We start from the raw sequence: 20107 nt of genomic DNA, 5'->3' as shown, positions 1-20107 counted from the left end.
AGAACCCTGTTAATCTCGTAACGATCTTACTTCCCTCCCCTTTATACATTATTTAAAGCACTTCATAATATAGACCAAACTACTTATCAAGAAAACTATGCGAGTTTCAAGTGTTTGGATGAAACTCCACGATGAAGTTTAAGCTTAGAATACATACAAAACCTCCAAGAAAGAGAAAAAAAGGCATAACATTTGGAACAAGAGAGTGCTTAGATTTATTTATAGTCAGAGATAGACTTCACTCCAGCAGTCCAACTTGAAGTTCAAACTTAAGAGACTCTTTTCTGTTTTTCCTTTCCTTTCCCCCCCAAAGCAAGGTATTTGTTGAAGCGAAATCAGCCCGCAACCAGAACCAGATTATGATCAAACCCAGACACGGCCTGTAAAATTTGAAAAGCCTCCAAGGAATCAATGCAAGATGGCTCCACTTGGTTAACAGAACTTCCTAACCCAAGTCTTCCACTTTTACCAGAGCCCCAGACCCACAATTCCCCTTTGGACGTGAGAGCAAGGGAATGTGCACGCCCTGCCGAAACCGAGACAGGGTTTTCCCCATCCAATGCATCAATCAAAGAGGGTAGTTTTCCATCCCCGGGCCTCCCAAGCTGAGAACTCAGGTTCCATCCCCATGAAGCAATGTTTGTAGTCCCCACACTAACATCTGATTCACCGAACTGGCATATTGCCAATGAATGCCCAAGCCCTGCTGCTATAAAAACGGGACTGAAGCTCATTTCAACGGGGAAAACTCCCAAATCTATTTTAGCTCGCCCCAACTGACCATACACGTTGCTCCCACAGCTCAAGAGCACACCATCACCTGATACAGTAAAACACTTAAGTTGAAAAATAATGCATACATCTTATAACTTGCTATTATTGAGTGTTGTGTTACTCACGGCAAAGAACCAGAGAATGATCAAGGCCACATGCAATGTCTAAAACATGAACACCGCGTAACTCTTCGACCAAGCGGGGTTCCCATACTATCGGCATGTTATTCTCCTGTTCAATTCCTTGCAAGACTCTCTTTTCAGCAGCTTCCAGGTCTGAAGTCGAGAGTTGTGAGTTATTTGGAGACTCAGATTCCAACGGAGATGTCTGGAAGTGATTATTCCCCATTTTCCCTATTCTACCGTCCGCTGAATAGCCCCATCCAAACAACTTGCCATCCGAAGTACGAGCTAGAGCATGCCCCCATCCAAACGCGACCTAAACAAACAAGTTAAGTTAGTTACCAAATCTGAGTATGATATAACAAGGGGAATTTATCAAGTACCACCTTGGCTACGTTTTCCCGAGAAAGTGCTTCAAGTTTAGTAGGCACAACAGCCTCGGTGATATGTTGACCAAGACCAAGTTGACCGCGTTTGGACTTCCCCCAGACCCACACGGAACCATCATCCCCAAGGGCAGCGGAAACAACGCCCGACGCAAAAGCACCACACACGTTCACATTCTCTAACAATCCCTTCACTCTTTCTGGCTCATGCCATGATTCTCTGCTCAAATAAAAAAGCATGAAAAGCGCTTCTTTATTTTTTTAAAAAAAAAAAACAAGTGAGTGAAGGGGGATGAGTTAGTTACCTAGAGGATGGGCCGCGGCCAAGTTGGGCCTCGTTGTTTCTGCCCCAGGCCCAGAGGTGGCCGTGGGAAGTGAGGGCGAGGGAATGGTAGTGTCCGGCGTGGACGCTAACGATGTCGGAAGGAAGAGCGGTAACAGGTGTGGGTTCGTATGCGTCTAGTCCCACACCTACTGGGGATCCAACGGCACCCTGGCTGCCATCTCCGAAACACATCACGGTGCTCATCCATCTCAAGTGGACCCCACTAACCGCTTTCAGTTTCAGCTTCCTCACCAACATTTCTTCTTTCTTTACTCTTCGCTTGTCCGTGACCGTGAGAGATTCCTACTGGATTTGTCAATTCCTTCCTATGGTGGGCTCTATATGTTCGGGCCTGATGGGTTTTGGGCCGAACCAATTTTGATCCAGTTGAGCGCAAGGAATATCCGAATTTCCGCGTGGCAAAGCTAGGAGTATAAATAAGAGGTAGTGAAGTAAGCTGATAATAATATTGGTGGTGGCAGAGTAGAATAGCAGATGGCGATGGTTTCCATGGCATTCGGTGTCAGCACTGCGACTTTTCCGAATCTAAACAGGTTGAGGTTAATCACTCAAAATATAAATTTCTCCTTAAACAGATTATCAATATAAATTTTGCATGTGGTTGAAGGTGTCGTGGAGTGGCATATGCAAGTTTGAGCAACAAAGCAAGTACTACATCTTTGGGAGTGCGAGTTACAGAGGGAGAGGGGAATTTGCCGAAGCTTGTTCTCACTTCCCCGGCCGGTAGGTGCGTAATTCTCTATAAAACTATTTTCCCTTCCCTTCACAACACTACCATGTGTGTACGTTGGTTGAATCTGTGGGTGTGCAGTGAGGCTGAGATATACCTGTTTGGAGGTTGCATTACTTCTTGGAAAGTTCCCAGTGGTAAGGACCTCCTCTTTGTTCGCCCTGACGCTGTTTTCAATGGGAACAAACCCATAAGGTTAGCTTCTTCTCTTTAATTACTCTTTTAAGTCTCTCCAGGTATTCTTTTTCCATCAACTATGGTCTATGCAAAGCATATAGTTTCATTTTTTTTTTATACTATTTTTGGATCCCCCAGACACTAATTAATTTTATATTATTGGGCAGTGGAGGTGTTCCGCATTGTTTTCCACAGTTTGGTCCTGGTCCAATTCAGCAGGTATGCGTGCGTGCTCCTTTAGTCAACTCTATTTTCTGCACTTCATCTTGTTCTTTTTTTCTACACATATTTTACCTTTTTATGTTATATCTGCGGAATTAAAATACAAAAATCTGAGGGCAGTACTAGTGATCTTCTTTCACTTGGTCTTGGGTAATAGGCAATGCTGTGCGGCCTGTGCCAGCTATGCTATTCTGATTTTTAGTTAATAAAAAACTTGCTTCTCTTCAGTGAAATCATCAGTGGTGTGATTACTTCATTATGCTGACCTTCTTTTCCATTGTATGCTAATGCTTTCGTTTTTAAAACACTTGCTTGGTTGCGTATTCAACAGCACGGGTTTGCACGGAATATGGATTGGACTGTTGTCGATTCTGAAAACACAGAAGGAAATCCTGTTGTAACTCTGGAGCTGAAGGATGCTCCTTATAGTCGTGCTATGTGGGATTTCAGCTTCCATGCTTTATTCAAGGTCAAGGGCTTCTTTTCTTCAACCACAATTCATCTTTGCAATAGTACAAATTTAACTTTCTCCAAAAATTTAACTTTCTCCAAAATGAGGTGATGCACTTTACAGGATAAGAGTGTAATTATAAGCATTAATTGGAAAATCAACGGTTGAGATTGTAATTTCATAGTTTGGTATCCATATATGTGTATTTTATTACAATCTCAACTGTTTGTTTTTGAATCAATGACTACAATTGCACTTTATTTTAACTATAAAAGAGCCAAATCTACAATACTACTTGTACTCATGCTTGTTGTGTTCTACAACCTAATGATCATGCAATTGCACGCTTCCTTTTTTGCAGGTCACACTAAATGCTAAAAGTCTTGCGACTGAGCTAACAGTTAAAAATACAGACAATAAAGCATTCTCATTTAGTACTGCCTTGCACACTTATTTTCGAGTAAGTGATAGGGGTCATTATTTTGAATGATCATCATGCCATAACCAAAATAATGTTTTAACATTTTGTATTGGGTTTACTGGAGATCTGAACTGAAACTAAGCATCCAATCCTTTAACAAAACATTTATTTATCTTTCAATAATTATTTGAATTAATTTAGAATTATTCTAATGCACAGTTTTTTAACTCAATGCATTGCATACACTTGCTACTTAAACTTGTAGAAGTAATCATTTTAGGGTTGTCTTGCAGGCTTCTGCAAGTAACGCATCGGTAAAGGGGTTGAAAGGTTGCAAAACTCTGAACAAAGATCCAGATCCTAAAAATCCAGTGGAGGGTAAGGAAGAAAGGTATGTATGATACTTTTTGTCTGGGGACTCTTAATTGGAAATAAAACAATAACTACTGGTAAAAGAAAATGGTAATACTGAACTTTGCTTTCCCTTAATCCAGGGGTTGGATAACAAGCTAACTATTGAGTATTTCAAATGATCTCTACCTTGCCAGACATATGTTGACATGCATTTTCTTGTGCATACCCGTTGTTCTTTATATATGTCAACTATTACTTAAAATCCATCTTTATTCATTTTGCCTGAATTTTAACAAGAATTCTGAAATATTACATTCATTTAGTGGCCAATATATGTTCCCATTTCTTTCGGTTTTCATTTCTTCCTCATTATTCATCTTTATCTAATGCACAAGTATATTTCGCCTCAATCTAATTCATGTAAAATCAAAATTTCATTGAATAATGTAGAGTCATATCCTGACATTGAGTTTCTTAATTTAGCTTAATGTACAGTAACCTTCATAATGCAGGGATGTTGTCACTTTCCCTGGATTTGTAGATTGTGTTTATCTTGATGCTTCCAGTGAGTTGCAACTTGACAATGGTTTGGGTGATCTAATATCTATCAAGAACACAAAGTAAGTAATTTTAAACTTTTATTAATTATTTGGTTTGCCCAAGTCACTTGCTTATACTTCTTCTTTTGCCTCTTACCTATGTAGTTGGTCAGATGCTGTGTTGTGGAATCCTTACCTTCAAATGGAAGCATGTTACAAAGATTTTGTTTGCGTTGAAAATGCTAAGGTAATGACTTTACAAAACATTCTAGAAAGTGATCAAAGATATACTCTGCTTGGCTGTGCATTTTTCGTGACTACAATATTAGCATGGAGGCTATTGAATTTAAGTAAACATGAGTGGAAGTGTCCAGCTAGAAATAATTTTCATTGCTGAAATAATTTTAAAGCCTTCTCTATTGATTCTTCTAAATTTTCAGATTGGAAGTGTCCAGCTAGAGCCAGAACAAACTTGGACAGCTGTGCAGCACCTTAGCATAGCTTGAACTGTAAATGTGTTTCTACATCAGCAATTATTTTTGTCATATTTGATACCCCAACAAATATGTATCTTCTGTATTAATAATTTTCTATGCCACTACTGTCGAGGGAAGGATAGTGTACAAGAGTTAAACCTCATTACATTCGTAACATTATCGTAACAACAATAAGGAATAATAATTTTCTTTTATATTCTCAATGCTAAAAGACAACATTTTTCTCAGTTTGGTTTCTCCCAACAGGCAGTGAAAAACCATTATTCCATCTTCCCACTTTCAGTGGATTCGTTTTCATTCTCCTCTCAATTTTCTCCTTAAACATATCATCAATTTGCAAGAAGATTAGGCATGCCATATATCTCTTGGATATGTGGGTGGGATCCATCCCCAGCAAAGAACTCGTGGACAACCCCATTCAGGGTGATGCTACTGCATCCTGGATGATTTAGCAGTCCCCTATGTTTGATCTGGCTTCTCACTCTGACCACTTGGTTCCATTCTCCAGCAGCAGCATAAATGCTTGCCAAATGAATATACCGGCCACTATGATCAGGGTCTAATTCTATCAAAATTTTTCCAATCTCTTTACCAAGCTCAAAATGTTTGTGCAGTTGACAAGCATTGAGCAGTGCTCCCCATATTGCTGCATTTGGCTTGACGGGCATGGACTCTATGAACTCCCTTGCTTCTTTCAACAACCCTGCACGACCCATAAGATCCACCATGCATCCATAATGCTCCATAGAAGGTTTAATATTATAAACAGAACTCATGCTCTCAAACAGGGACTTTCCTTCTTCAGTTAGTCCGGCATGACTACATGCAGTCAGAATTGCTGTAAAAGTGATCGAGTTTGGGTTAATTCCTGCTTTCTGCATTTGGGTAAACCAATCTAGAGCTTCTCTACCCTTTCCATGGATTGCTAAGCCACCGATTATTGCCGTCCAAGCACAGACACATTTCTTCTCCAACTTACTGAACACTAGTAGGGCTTTCTCCATTTCACCACATTTAACATACATGTCTGTAAGAACACAACCCAAAACTGGATCTATTTTTATTTCGTTTTTTTCAATATAGGTGTGAATCCACTTGCCTTGCTCCAATGCACCAAGGCCTGCACATGCTGAAAGAGAGCAACTCAAGGTTATACTATCAGGTTTGATGCCTGCAACTAGCATTTGCTGTAGAAGAGACAAGGCTTCTTTGTGCATGCCTATCCTAACAAACCCAACAATCATGGTTGTCCAAGAGATGACATTCTTCTCCGGCATTGCTTGAAAAATCTTGTAGGCCATGTCTAGATTTCCAAATTTTATGTACCCATCAATCATTATGTTCCAAGAAACAATATCTCGCGTGGGAAGCTGATTGAATAGGACATGTGCAGATTGGATGTTGCCTGAAATTGCATAAACACGAAGAAGAGAGTTTGTGGCATAAACCTCCAAACCAAAACCCCTTTTGATAATGTGAGCGTGGATTTGCTGGGTTTCTTCAAAGGCTGAGAGAGCAGAACATGCTTTGAGAAGGAAAGGGAAAGTGTAAGAATTGTGAGGTACTGAGTTGTGAAGCATTTGATGGTACAAAAGAAGCGCTGCTTCTGGGTCATTACTATTTGAGTATGCTCTGAGCATGGTGTTCCATATGACAGTATTAGGTGAGCTTATGCTGTCAAAAACCACACGAGTATAGGCTAAGTTAACCAACTCTATTCTGGCGTATGAAACCAAGAGCGTGCTTACTGTTAATTGGTTCCTGATGGTGCCTTTTTTCAACAATTGGCCATGAATCTGCATCAGTTCTTTCATATTTGAACATCTCTCCAGTAAGGCCTGGGTCTGCTCCGTGTTTGGCGGAAGGAGCAGCACAGCCATCGTTAGAGTGCAAAGAGATCGAACTATCCTCAAAAGAGAAGTTGAAATAATTTGGAGAAAAGAGTAGAAGACGTTGCTCAAAATTAGTGGCTTTAGTTTGTTCACACTAGTTTGGATAAGATTAGTTGTAGAGTGAATAGAATATCCTGTTTTATATAGAAAATAGAATGGACTTCCTTTGGCTGTTTCCATGTTTTGGTGCCATTTCAGTATTGACCAATTATTACGAGACAGATTTTTAAAGTTACAAAATGAAAAAAGTAAATACAAGGCGCCGCAGTAAGAACTCACTGGAAGCACAGATGAAACAAACTAACTCAGCAGACTAAAGAAAAAAAATACTCGAATGTTACCAATCAATTGTATTCAGTAAACGAATCAACAAAATCAATTCTATTCAGCAAATTTTAGTTCTCATGAACAAATTTGAATCAATTAACAGAACTGCTCCCAACAATACAAGAACAATTGAAACTGTTAAAGAGGAAATGAAAGTAGCTTTACAGTCTCGTAACTCTAAACCACCCTTTCCAAATTGCTCAAGTCAAGAAGACAACATTGCAATGATGCATACGAGTAGTATAATCAGCCCCACAGCAAAAACCCAACACAACCATTTTCTGTTCTTCTTCTTCATCTGGTCGGCATAGTAAAGACTATTAGTCCCACCATGGATAAAGTTACCAGCATTAACCACATTATCCTCAATGTTATCCAACTTTTCTCCTTGTGTCTCAACCAGAATAGCCATATCAAGAAAAACTTGGTGAAGCTTATTCAAACTCCTCTGGATATCCATCACTGCCTCATGCCTAACCTGAGTGCCCAAATCAGCATCCGTTTTCCCAGCCAGAAACTCAACTTTGAGACTCCCAGAAACCATCTTCTCCATGACCTCCTCAGTAGGAACCTCACCAGTCGCGGTATAGTACCTTCTCTTCAAATCTTCCTTGTGATCAGATAGAATCTTGTCCCTCAAGGACAGAAAGTCATTCATCATGTCCCTAAGCTTGACCCTCAAACCATTTGTGACAGACATTCTGGTCCTGTCAATGGGGCTCCCCTCTTTGTAGGATTCTGACAAACTACGATTGGCTATGTTGGATTGGTCAAGAACCTCAAGCATTGCCTTGATGGTCCGTGCCTTGCGAAGCACGGCAACCATGTCGGACTCCATCCGGTCCCTTAGGCCACGGAGAACTTTGGCACCGTGGGTGCACTTTGCCTCTTCATTTAGTTGCTGAAGATCAAATAAGAGATTGGAGATCTCTTCCATTTCAACCTTGATTGCTTCAACTTCTTGGAAGAACTGAGAGAGGTTGCGGTCTTCCGTGGGGTTGAGTTTCCCTGCTTCAAGGTCAAGATCGTCGTCTTCAAGGTCCTTGCGAGCCTGTTTCTTTAGTTCCACATAACTTAGGAACGACTTTGTCATCAAATCATTCATCTTTGCAAAATTTTGGAAATTCCCAACTGCAAAAATACCAACAAAACAAGATACAAAGTAAGGATTAAGAAAACGGAACGCTTGTGGATTTTTCAAGATAGAAATGAAGCATACCCTTTTGGACAAATTCAAGAAATGAGTCAATTTCTCAATGGACGCAAGTTTTTGTCATGAAAAAATGTCCAAATGATCTGATGAAAGAAAACAAACAGTCAGCGACGGCGAAATAACAAGGGAGGCGAGAGAAGAGAACCAAAGCATAAAAGAAAAGGAAAGCAAAAAAGGAAAGAGTGGAACATTAAAAATTGATTCTTTATTGTGCAACACGTAGAGAAACGTGGTTGGAGAGAGGCTTTTGCATTACTCAAAAAAGAAAAGTAAAATCAGAAAAACTACCCATGCAGTTTCAGAGAAGGAAAAACTACCCATGCAGTTTCAGAGAAAAAAACTATGGAAGAATAAGAAACATGAACGGGCGAAGATTGAAGAGAAGAGTGTGATTGAACCTTGAAGAAACTAATGTGGTTACCTTTTTTTTCTTGAGTGCTAATGATTCCTCGTCAATCAAATTAGTGAGAAGATGATGATAATGGGAGATTTTGAGTCGGTTTATTTAACATATCTTCTCGTAACAAGAATTTGAAATTTTTGTGTTCGAAAAAATATCCGTTGGATATGAGATATCTTCTAGCAACACGAATTTTATACTATTACTAGAATATTTAAGAAAGACATGAAAAATAAAAAGAGGTTTTAGGAATACAAGTGAAAGGAAAGTAACATTATTTTTTAAATTTTAATTGCATTAAATTACTTTTTTAGTTAAAAATATTTAATTATTTTCACGTATTATCATTAGTTAGTAGTATTATTTTTTCCTCTTGAATTATCAATTAAATGATCTTGGATGAGCATCAATCAACGGACCTCGTCCATGTGATTAACTTATTAAACTATCAATATTTGAGTAGATTTCTTTTTTGTGAGATATTTAAGTAGAAAGTTGAAACACGAACGAAGAACAAAAGATGGAAAAAAAAATCTTAGGAACAATGTTCTAAAAAATAGTGATAGAAATTTCATTCAAGTTGACTAAAGGCAAAGCACGACTAGGAATTTTCATGAGTTAGTTTCGTTTCTGTTCTTACCAGATTTCAGTATCGAGTATGGAAGCTTGTCAAATCTAAGTAATACAATTTCTTTGAGAGGAAAAAAAATCTAAAACAATTAAAATGGTTAACTTGGTATATATATATATATATATATATATATATATATATATATATATATATATATATATATATATATATATATATATATATATATATATCAAACTCAATAAATCAAATTCATAAAAAAAAATGTTTTGGTTCAATTTATCATGTTTGAACTTTTCTACTTTTGCAAATCAGAGAAGTTCAAATTAATTAGTTAAAGAAAACCATCATTTTAGTCAAAACAATATTGTATGTTGAATATAAGTATGGTTAAAATAAAATGAGAGAATAGATTAAACATACCCTCATATGTAATTCCCTATGATTTAACATACAAGGAACGACCTTAGAGATCAGAGATGACATATTTCTTACACTTATCATGTTCTGTAATTTTTATAAAAGTTTAGAAAACTTACTTGGAATCCATAATGCATTACAAAAAACATTTACTTGATCATTCTCTCTTTTCTGGTCCCAATTATGTATATACCTTTCTGTATTGTTTTCCAATCAAAATAAAGACTTCATTATTTCTATATCTTAAACTACACTTGTTTTATATTTAAATATAATTAATTTTGAAAGAAATAATGTTAATAGAATTAGAGTCTAGTATGTTCTGTCAGTAAATATTTTTACACAATCAATGTCTCTGCGTGTGTGTGTTTAATTTTGTTAAAGCAACAAATCCTTATTTAAAAGATAAGTTATGTTGACTTCTTAATATTTGATAAAAATACAATGCTATTTTATACTTTGTTGCAATTTTATTTCAACTTTACCACATATATTTGCTACATATTTTATTTTGCAAACATATTAACTATTTTAATGTAAAACTTAAGATGTCAATTAATGGGACATGGGAGTGACTGGCTATCTTCTTTCTAAACTTCCAGTGTTCTATGAATTTGGTTTGATAGTATCTATTTTTATTTAAATTTATTATATAAATATTTATATTTTTATGTGAACGTATCATTTGAATGACACTGTTTAGAATAAAATACTTATTTCTATTAGAGAAAATATAAATATAAATACAACACATTCCTCTAAACAAACTAATAATGTTTTTTGTTTGGTGCGTTGAAAAAAAAACGATACATCTTTACAATATTTTTCCTAAAGAATGTGACTTCCACCTTTTAAACTTAAACAATGTCATAACATGGTAACATGCACTCACATGTCAGTTGCTTTAATGGACACCTTAAACTCATCTTTGAAGAAATATTTTGAAAGAAAAAAGTTAAACAAATTGTCTGTAACTAAGTCTGCGGTATCGTGTTTTGTTGTTTAGCCCTTTCAGCCTCAATCTTCCGTAGCATTGATGAACTCAGCTTAATTTCACCTGATTCTCCAGAGACCAAATCTACAACTTCAATCTGCATAAGATCCAAGAAAATAATTTCTAATATCTGACAAAATATTTTGATAATATTTTCTTAACTTTTATGTCAGAAATTATAACCAAACTACACAAACAATAAATTGAGACCTTCAACTGTGAAAGATCTCTTTCAGCTCTTCTTCTGTTTATAGCCAATCCTCCCGGTAATGTCTCTTTGCTGTAAAATAACCAAATCCAGTTAGTAATCAAATAACCCATAACACTTTTAAAAGTGAACATATATCAAGTTTGTGTTCAATTGTTTGTACTGCAAAAGAATAGACAAGAAATCATGACAACAATGGACCAAGGAATAAAAGAGGATAACCAGCTAAGTTTGATACCAAAACTTTAATTATCACGAACATTGAGATTAGAAACCAGCCAATGGGAATGAAATACTTGATCAGAACTCAGAAGTTACTTTTTATAAGCTGTCTATGAATATATAATTGGATTGCTCACCGCCATTACCAAAAATTAAGATGGAACACACACAAGCCAGTCTTAAATCTTAATACCAAGTTACTAACCTTACAATCACAGCCTCCAAGTTCTCATCTGTAATGGAAGGGCCAAATGGATCTGTGATTGGCACAGCTTGCACTTCCAACTCCGGCTTGATAGACTGCATGTTAGTTCAAACAAATATTAATCAAAATTTAAATAAGAAAAAAATGGATTTTTCATATAAACCCGGCTAGAAGAAATACTATACGCATTTGATGGAACACTATTGTTTATCATTTTATTTTCTCATATTTGCAGACAATGTCATGAACTAGGACAAGGTTTTACATTATATCTCCAACACATAAAACCAACAACACAAACCATGCAGCCTCTCCTATGCTACTTGAAAAAAGACATGTTGCTGTTAAACAGATGTATAAGTTGTCTACAATCCGTCCCTCATGTTCTACATTAACAAACAAAATGAATAAAAGTATTCTGACCAACATTTGTACATGTCAACTTTGTTTTTTTTATTTTTAAAAAAGCACAAAACACAGGAAATTCTTTTCATGAATTATAAAGGAAACTGTCATTGCTTGGATTCATACCTTTATGAAAGTTTTGACATTATTTATCCTTTCCTCAATGGGCTGTATCAGTTCAGCAAACTGCAAAAGTAGAACATGAAAGCACAAGGATAAAAATCCAAAAGCAACAGGATTGTCATACAGAAATAAGGTGATCTTCACTGTGTGACTAAATTTTTTAATAAACAAGATCAAATAGCATAACACGAGGCTTTAAATTTAAGTAGCTTGTATTATTTACTGAAGATAATTTTGATAAAGAAAATTTTATCACTAAATTTTAAGAGCGGAACATTTCAAGCATTTAATCTGTAGCACTAAATAGTTTTCTCGGTTTAATGGTAAATTCAGTTTACCTGTTTGAAATTTTACAAACTGACTGCAGAATATCATCCTTAGTTTTGACTTTAAAATACTAATAAATAATTTGAGGTCCTTTGTCTATTTCATCTACGAGCAATCAAAAATGAAATTAATTTACATTGAATAAATTGAAGTTGACTCAGAGATCCTCAAGAGAATATAACTCTTGGAGATAAAAGCAAAGTTCAGACTCCATCTATTTCATTATTCTTTTTTTTCTTTTAACTCTCAACAAACTTAATGACCATGCCTTGGAGTGCCAGATTCTTCAGTTATAACAATCCACATGACAGAAACTTACTTGACCAAAGCATTCACAACAGGATGGAACAGAGAAAATTAATATCTAAAAGTTGACTTTTCCAATAGAGTTTAATTTTCATGCACTTTCACACAGTAAAAAAAATCATAATTTAATCATCCAAAGTATGATTTTTTTAAGATAGTTATTATAAAAATCAACAAACTTATCATACATGATAACTTGTGGTTGGATGCACTGAATAGTTGTATGCAATTGTTTTCCTTTCCAAGAAAAGGCTCGAAAAATCAACAACTCCACTAATTCACAAAAGTGGAATGTTATCAAAGCAGCCAAATAACAAATTGGTTGAACTGTAATACAAATTACATTCAGCAGTTTAGGCTTTTCAGCTGAAAACCTAAAACTGTAGCGGGAGTACAATAATTATGGTAGGTGCGTACATAAAAATATATTAAAAAGAAGAGTCAAATCCATATAGGTTGTGTACTTGTGTTGTGTCTAATAGTAATTAGCAGTTAATATACGAAGGGAATTATGTATATGCATTTCATAACAACCAAAAATAACAATTAAATGTGGAAAATGGAAAAAGGTAACCTGTTTTTTTGCCAGCATAGGTCCATCGCAAACTCCAATTACAATCCGGCGCCTTGCCAACTCCGCTGAAGCCTGCACACAAGTTTCAAGCTTTGGCATTATCTAAATAAAAGAAAATGAAAAAAAAATTGAAAGAATAGAAAGGAGGAGAGAGAGAGAGAGAGAGAGAGAGAGAGAGACGGTGAGGAAGAGGCGGTGGCCGTCGTGCAATCGGTCGAAGGTGCCACCATTGACGACGGCTTCGTAGGTGTTGGGCGGAGAGAGTTTGGGAACCACCATCACCATGGTGTCATCGTCACCGTGAACCGCCATTCGATGTGCAGGAATGACTTTCACTGGTGGCAGTAGGTGTGAGATGAAAAGAGGATCGGATTCGTTGTTATATATATTGAACCAATGGTTCGTTAGTGGTGCTTAACCGTTTACTCCAGTGTGCCGTGGGGACACGCACAACAAAAAAATTTAGACAAAAATAATTTTATTAAAGAATTAATAAAATTTTATTTTTATTCTTATTCGTTAGATTTACATTAAAACACACCTAACATTTCTGACTCCAATCTGAATATTGAGTCACTATGCTCTCCACAAAAATAATGGGCATCAAATCGAACCCATCTATCTACCAAAACATTATCTAGGAAATTTTTATGCTAGTCTTTGATATATTACTCACTAATTATTTTTATTAAAATTTTTATGTTTTAACTTTTTTATTTAATTTTTAATTTTTAATAGAATAATTTATTTTAATTTCTTTTATTTTATCATTTACATAAATACATTAAAGATTAAAATAAATGGTTTTTCATAATGTTAGGAATTAAATAACTTTTTTTAAAAAAATAGGGACAGTTGCAATTTTTACTCTATTCCTGACTTTGCATCTCACTCTTTCGTGGAGGGTGCTACTGTAATTGATTTACATATAAGTAATAGTTAATTTTTTTGGGTCTGGGGCGTTTTGTTCTGCCCAATCAGAAAAAAAAAACTTAAAAAATAACCATTAAAGTAATTAGTAATATTTATAATGTCAAAACTTAATAATAAAAAATCACTCTAATATCACAAACAAAATGTATACCAAGATGCTTAAATCATCTAAAATTAAAGAATAACATTAGTCAGTGTCACTGTCACATTAATTTTTGTTTATAAAATTAAATTTTATAGTTTAGTATAATTAATATTTTTAACAATTTTTCATTTTCTTAATTAATGTACGAAAAGAAATAACGTATGAAGACAAATAGATGTCCAGATCCATGTACAAGTTGCTTTATTTTTATACTTCCTTCTACCAAACATGGATCCAATCGCTTCACCAAAAATATGAAAATGTTGTTTTGTCTTTCAAATGCAGCCGCAGATTAGTCCAGGTACATTACATTGAAAATATGAACTTTTATAATTTATTAACCTAGAAAAGGAATGACAAAAATGGGACACGAGTAAAACAACCAAAAACAAAAGCAATTTCGTGAAACTCTCACTCTCACAAATATAGACCCATCTCGTCATAGTAAGGTTATATAAGGAAAAAAATGAATTGAACATTTTTTTTATAAATTAAAGTTAATTTATATATATATATATATATATATATATATATATATATATATATATATATATATATATAAACTTTTGAAGAAGTTAAATAAGAGTTCTGATAAAATTTAATTGCATAATTTGATTTTAATTTATGAGGAAATTTCAATTATTTTTATCATTATATTTTCTTCTTTTATAAGTGTTTATCAAAGAAATTATTTTAAAAACCTAAATCGACTTGATTTGAAATTAGCTTTGTTATTTTAAATTAATTTAATGTCAAATGATTTATGTATTTTATTAATTTATATTTTTAACAATTATATATTAATAAGAAAACTTCTTAACTTAATATATATTATATTATAAAACATACTTTAATTTTAATTTTATATTTCTTTGACTGTACGATTTAGGATGTACTTAGCGAAATTAATGATAAAGTAATTAAAGTTGAAAAAATTGCTAAAAGTAGAAAGCTTAAAGTTAAAAGATAATAAACTAGTGTTGAAAAATGAAAATGTTTGGTAAAAGTAGCTATTTAACTAGTTGAAAATGTCAAAAGATAGAAAATGACATAATTAACTATTTGACCAGAACTTGAACTAATAATTATATTTTTTAAATAATTAAAAACTTTCATATTTTAATTTATTTTAAACTATTTATCATCTTAAAAATTAGGATAATAATTTTTTTCATTTATAAATATCTTTAGGAAAGGAAATGTAACAATATAAATGAATTCCTATTATTATACAGAAATATACAGAAATGAGATTTAATAATATTGATGAATCCTTCTCAAGTTATTGAGTCGATTTGCTTGAACTTAAAAAAGTGATTTTCTTATAAAAAGAAAAAAAGAAACAGTTAAGAGTTGCTTTTTTAAAAAAGTAGAAAGTTAATTTAAAAAAAAAAAACAATTTAAACAACCACATAAAAAATATTTTGTTGAAAAAAACATAAACAAACATACCCTGCAACCTATTACCTTCGGAAAGCAAGGAATGCTGTGGAATTTTTTTTTGTTTTGTTTTTTTGTGAAGTGTTTATTTTTTAATAAAACCAAAATATATTAAAATTTAATTAAATAAACTTTCATTTTTAATATATTTTTTAGTATAAGTAACATTTAGAAAACATTTCTTTTTGGAAAAAAAACACATTTTTTTCTCTTCAATTTAGAATTTTTATGAATAAAGATTAAATATTTTTTATTTAACTTTCGGCATTTTTATGTTTATTTATACTAAACGTGCGGTTAGAAACCGAACTGCATCACCTGCAGCGTATATTTATGTCTATTTTGACCAAAAAAAATTTTATTACCTATTTCAAAAGCTTAAAAGTCATAAGCTTAGGAATCCAGAATTGAAAAGACTCCCTGAGAACCCAAAAAATTCAAAAACCATGTACAAAGAAAAAAGAAATCGTTTTAACTCTAGGTGGATTAGTGGATATAATCATTTTATGGAAATGGATCACCTGCAAAAAAACCAAGTTCAAGTACACTGCTTGATCAATCTTAACAAGATTACCTATGGTCTCATCAGTTGGCTATGTTCAATTTCCGTTAGTCACTCGATCTCTGTAATAATCGTCAAAAGAATCATTACAATGTGTAATTGGCTGACACTGTTGGCAAGTCAATGTATTATGCCAATGGCTTGTATGTATTATGTAATGTGTTGCCACTGTTCATTTCTCTCCTTGTCCTTGTGATAATGAATCGCTCATCCGTTTGGAAAACTAAACGAAGCATTCCCATTAGGGATTTGATGCTATGCAAAAAACTTTAGACTTTAATGGGCAACTTAACACTTGTGAGTTCTCTGTTTGCTCGTGGCAAAACATTCGTTCAAAAATTCAGAAAGCTGTGATAAGTATAGGTCGGGAAATGTCCTATAATGATCCACGTGGGGAGATAAGCCGAAGTTAAAGGACCTTACCCTCTTTCCCATCTTCCTCTGCTCCTCAATTAACGTTTCTATGGATTGACATGGAACTACTTTGTCAGCAGTACTATACAGGTAAAGCTGAGGGCAAGGCTGGTGTTTCATGAGCACATTGACAATCCTTGTTAACCTCCTGCATTCAAGACACGAAAAAATGCTCTTAACAGTTACCACCTAACATTTTTAAGTATATTATACATAAGAGGGCCTATTAACAAACTTGGATGAGGCTGCGATCCATTCCACAATAATTATGAAGTAATGTAAGATTGCAGGGGAGAAACTTACTGATTCACATCTGGCAACTGCAAAACAAATGAGAAGAACTTCTCTAATAGTGACAAGACCACTGTTTCGATTGTGGAAGGTTCGTTTTGTTGAACCTTTGACAAGCTAACTTCAGTCTCTGATTTAAGCTTGCCTTCTACCTCAACTACGGGTCCTAAAGAGTTGCGCTTCTTTAATATAGCTGCAGAAAAACCAGCAGCCCATACCTACAATATAAATGTATAAATATGAGTGAGAGAACAATTTGATAATTCATAATCCAAGGAATTAGCAGCCATGAAGATAACAACAAATCAAGATAGTTTGGATATATAGAGTGGAAGAGGATAGAATGGAGTCAACTGGAATAAAACAAAATGACCATTATATTTGTGACAGATTGGGGAAAAAGAATGATTCCATCTCTCAAATTAAAGGGGAAGAAAAAGAGGGGTATTGGATAGAATGGAATGGAATGAATGCATTCCATCATATTCCATTTTCATTCCATCCTGTTTTAACAATTCAAATAGTAATAAAAGTTACTATCCTAGTATCATTTGATTTCAATCCACTCCTCTTACTATTCTATCACTCCAAGGCAGCATAACCTAAGAAATGTAAGCCTTGAATAAGAGATTCTAACATGTAATTGAAAGAGGGGGTGAGTGCTGACCCCCACATTATTTTATACACACACAGCAACACAATTCTCCTTGGTGCAGGGGAGACCGCAGAGTAAGAAAGGTGCATGACCTAAACCAATGACAATGTCTAACAAATTCAAGATTAAACAAAGCAACGCAAAACACATTCACAAATATATTATATACTCCAACCAAAAAACTGCAGCAACAGCTGAGTTTATAAAATGCCACGTTCTTAAACAAACATTTCATATTGCAAGGATTAAGCAATGGATACTCCAAGTAAACAATATTATTAAATCAGAATATTAGTAATTCAATACCTTAGGATTGAAAGGTTCTCCTCCTCCCGAATCAACAATGCATCCCTTAATCTTCTCCATGAGTTCCTCACTACCCAGCATTCGGGCAAGAATGTAACCATAACTACAAAAATAAAAAAATAAAAAAAAATCAAACATGAAATAGTAAATTTCAATAAAAAAAATGAGGAAGCTTTACGAAAGAGAAGAATCATATTAACGAGTCCACATACACAAACCAACCCGTGTTGCTGAAAGTGTGAAAAACCAGACAGCGTTCCCTCCCATCGTGTTCCTCGCGAGACACCCAAGAAACGAGGTGGTCGGCGAGGAGAGAGATTCGGGTCTCGAGCACGTGGCCGAGGTCGAATCGAAGAAGCTCCTTGACGTCGACGACGAAGGTAAGTGCGTTAATGCCACGCGAATTGTACCACTCGACGTACCTCTTGAGGTGCTTGGTTCTCGCTCCCAGCCACCCCAACAGCACCACCGTGGCCACGCGGTCTTTGCCTCCGCAAAACGCGGCGTTTCGGGTTTCGGAAGCCGGGTTCCAAGGGAAGGCGCCACCAGCAGTTTGGGAGTGAGAGAGAAAGGGGTTGAGGGATGGGGAAGAAGTGAGAGAGGAGAAGAGGAACCTGCGGGGATTCCAATTCGAAGGAATGGGAGGGCGCGTGAGGGTGGCGCGTGGGAAGGGAAGGGAAGGGTGTGAGGTAGTTTTGCAGAGAAAGTGGCGACCCAAAGTAGAGGGGCTTAACGACAACACTTTCAGTTGGGCTTCCATCATAGATACTGATACTGATACTGATGATGCAAATGCAAGACTAACATTCACAATTCAGATAATCGGATCCACTGCCAACCCTTTGTTTTCTTCGCCAATCTGATTTATTGGTTAGCAATAACATTAACATCATAATTCATTTCAAGTCCTCACCTTTTCTTTTTTTTTTTTACTATTTTGTTTCTTTTTATTTGTGTTTAAGGTTGTTTTGTAAAAATTAATAAATACAATAATTTTTTTTATTCATTTAAAATAGTTGTGTGATTTTCTATTATATTCTTTTTTTTTCATTCTACAATAAATGCATGTATAAATTAATTAAAAATTAAGAGACAAAATGAGAATATAATTGATAAAAAAAAGTGTTTTTTTCTTCAAATTCTGACAATTAAAAAGGAATGAAGAAAGTCACAATTCACATTCTCAATTTACATGTATTCTTCCAAGAGCGTCGAGGGTTGAAGGACAAAGTTTGATTAAATTTATGATGAATCAAAACTTTACAAGTTAAATTGAGTTTGTATAATTTTTTCAAACCCAACCCAAATGAGTTTATTCACAAGTATAATTGTTTTGGGTTCGGTAAACAAGTCTAAAAAATTTTTTTTAAAAAAAAAGTGAAATAAAAGTAAATAGTGATATATAAATGCATATGTTCATGTTCAAATTCTATTATATCTTAACACTTAAAAATTCAACATAAAGATTTTCTATCCCTGATCACTAATACTAATATTTGTTTTTATCATGACTATATGTGCGTATAACCTTTCTTTTCTAAGAATGAGACTTAGTCCTTGACTATTATTTGAATTAATTACTTAAGTTTATGCTCGTTTAAAATCTCCTTTTGATGTCTTTCTCACTATTTAATCTATGTTAAAATGATTGATTACCGTTTGACATAATTTTAGATGCGATGAGAAAGAACTAAGAGGTGAATCCATTTATTGGATCGGCATGAAAGACACTTAGTAAGAAATAACCAAGCATGTAAACTCAAAAATATGTAACATCGTATGATTCAAGTAATCAATCTTACTTAGTGAGATATTTGCTTTTGTTCTATTTCTTTTTTATCTGAAGTGATTTAAACATCCTAAATGAATGTGAAGATATCTTCTACCTAATTTTATTCCATTATATAAAAAATGTATAGAATTCTGTCTAAGGCTTGGGACGTTTGGGATTATTCTTTGCTTCATATCAAGAGAATAATGAAAAGAAGAAAAGAATTAAACAGTTAAAAAAAATAACACACCCACGCATATATATATATATATATATATATATATATATATATATATATATATATATATATATATATATATATATATATATATATATATATATATATACACATTGTGTGTGTGTGCC

General features: G+C 34.4%; 6 protein-coding genes across 7 annotated transcripts; 1 reads left to right on the top strand and 5 right to left on the bottom strand.

Annotated features, from left to right (window-relative positions):
- Window positions 1–9: 9 nt before the first annotated feature.
- LOC100819916 (probable E3 ubiquitin-protein ligase HERC3) lies at window positions 10–1865 on the bottom strand. The gene is made up of 4 exons (XM_006573513.4): window positions 1588–1865; window positions 1283–1502; window positions 900–1212; window positions 10–820 (listed from the first exon to the last, which is right to left on the bottom strand). Exons 1-4 carry the CDS (start codon window positions 1863–1865, stop codon window positions 336–338), a joined length of 1296 nt encoding a protein of 431 aa, XP_006573576.1. The 3' UTR covers window positions 10–335.
- Window positions 1866–2020: 155 nt separating this feature from the next.
- Window positions 2021–5222, top strand: LOC100797902 (putative glucose-6-phosphate 1-epimerase). Of its 2 annotated transcripts, NM_001354862.1 has the most exons (10): window positions 2070–2161; window positions 2236–2355; window positions 2440–2553; window positions 2703–2754; window positions 3089–3226; window positions 3570–3668; window positions 3923–4020; window positions 4496–4603; window positions 4688–4769; window positions 4963–5222. In NM_001354862.1, exons 1-10 carry the CDS (start codon window positions 2103–2105, stop codon window positions 5026–5028), a joined length of 936 nt encoding a protein of 311 aa, NP_001341791.1. In that variant the 5' UTR covers window positions 2070–2102; the 3' UTR covers window positions 5029–5222. The 2 variants fall into 2 exon arrangements, with proteins under 2 accessions (XP_040873482.1, NP_001341791.1); XM_041017548.1 differs by having other exon boundaries at window positions 2021–2161; window positions 2236–2553.
- Window positions 5193–7233, bottom strand: LOC100818848 (pentatricopeptide repeat-containing protein At5g66520). Its single transcript, XM_003516516.5, has one exon. The coding sequence runs from the start codon at window positions 7089–7091 to the stop codon at window positions 5349–5351; it is 1743 nt and encodes a 580-aa protein (XP_003516564.2). The 5' UTR covers window positions 7092–7233; the 3' UTR covers window positions 5193–5348.
- On the bottom strand, window positions 5193–9032 carry LOC112997615 (syntaxin-112). The gene is made up of 2 exons (XM_014775883.3): window positions 8458–9032; window positions 5193–8369 (listed from the first exon to the last, which is right to left on the bottom strand). The coding sequence occupies exon 2, from the start codon at window positions 8341–8343 to the stop codon at window positions 7444–7446; it is 900 nt and encodes a 299-aa protein (XP_014631369.1). The 5' UTR covers window positions 8344–8369; window positions 8458–9032; the 3' UTR covers window positions 5193–7443.
- A 1526-nt stretch (window positions 9033–10558) lies between these two features.
- Window positions 10559–13599, bottom strand: LOC100797359 (phosphopantetheine adenylyltransferase). The gene is made up of 6 exons (NM_001370599.1): window positions 13405–13599; window positions 13225–13296; window positions 12021–12080; window positions 11490–11584; window positions 11065–11134; window positions 10559–10951 (listed from the first exon to the last, which is right to left on the bottom strand). The coding sequence occupies exons 1-6, from the start codon at window positions 13534–13536 to the stop codon at window positions 10835–10837; spliced, it is 546 nt and encodes a 181-aa protein (NP_001357528.1). The 5' UTR covers window positions 13537–13599; the 3' UTR covers window positions 10559–10834.
- Window positions 13600–16226: 2627 nt separating this feature from the next.
- Window positions 16227–18821, bottom strand: LOC100796831 (uncharacterized). The gene is made up of 4 exons (NM_001370600.1): window positions 18183–18821; window positions 17971–18073; window positions 17022–17227; window positions 16227–16866 (listed from the first exon to the last, which is right to left on the bottom strand). Exons 1-4 carry the CDS (start codon window positions 18731–18733, stop codon window positions 16593–16595), a joined length of 1134 nt encoding a protein of 377 aa, NP_001357529.1. The 5' UTR covers window positions 18734–18821; the 3' UTR covers window positions 16227–16592.
- Window positions 18822–20107: the final 1286 nt, after the last annotated feature.

The sequence above is a fragment of the Glycine max genome, chromosome 1 (assembly GCF_000004515.6).
Source record: "Glycine max cultivar Williams 82 chromosome 1, Glycine_max_v4.0, whole genome shotgun sequence".
In the NCBI taxonomy this organism is placed as follows: domain Eukaryota; kingdom Viridiplantae; phylum Streptophyta; class Magnoliopsida; order Fabales; family Fabaceae; genus Glycine; species Glycine max.
The sequence above is the reverse complement of the archived record's forward strand: the minus strand, read 5'-3'. Positions and strand labels throughout refer to the sequence as shown.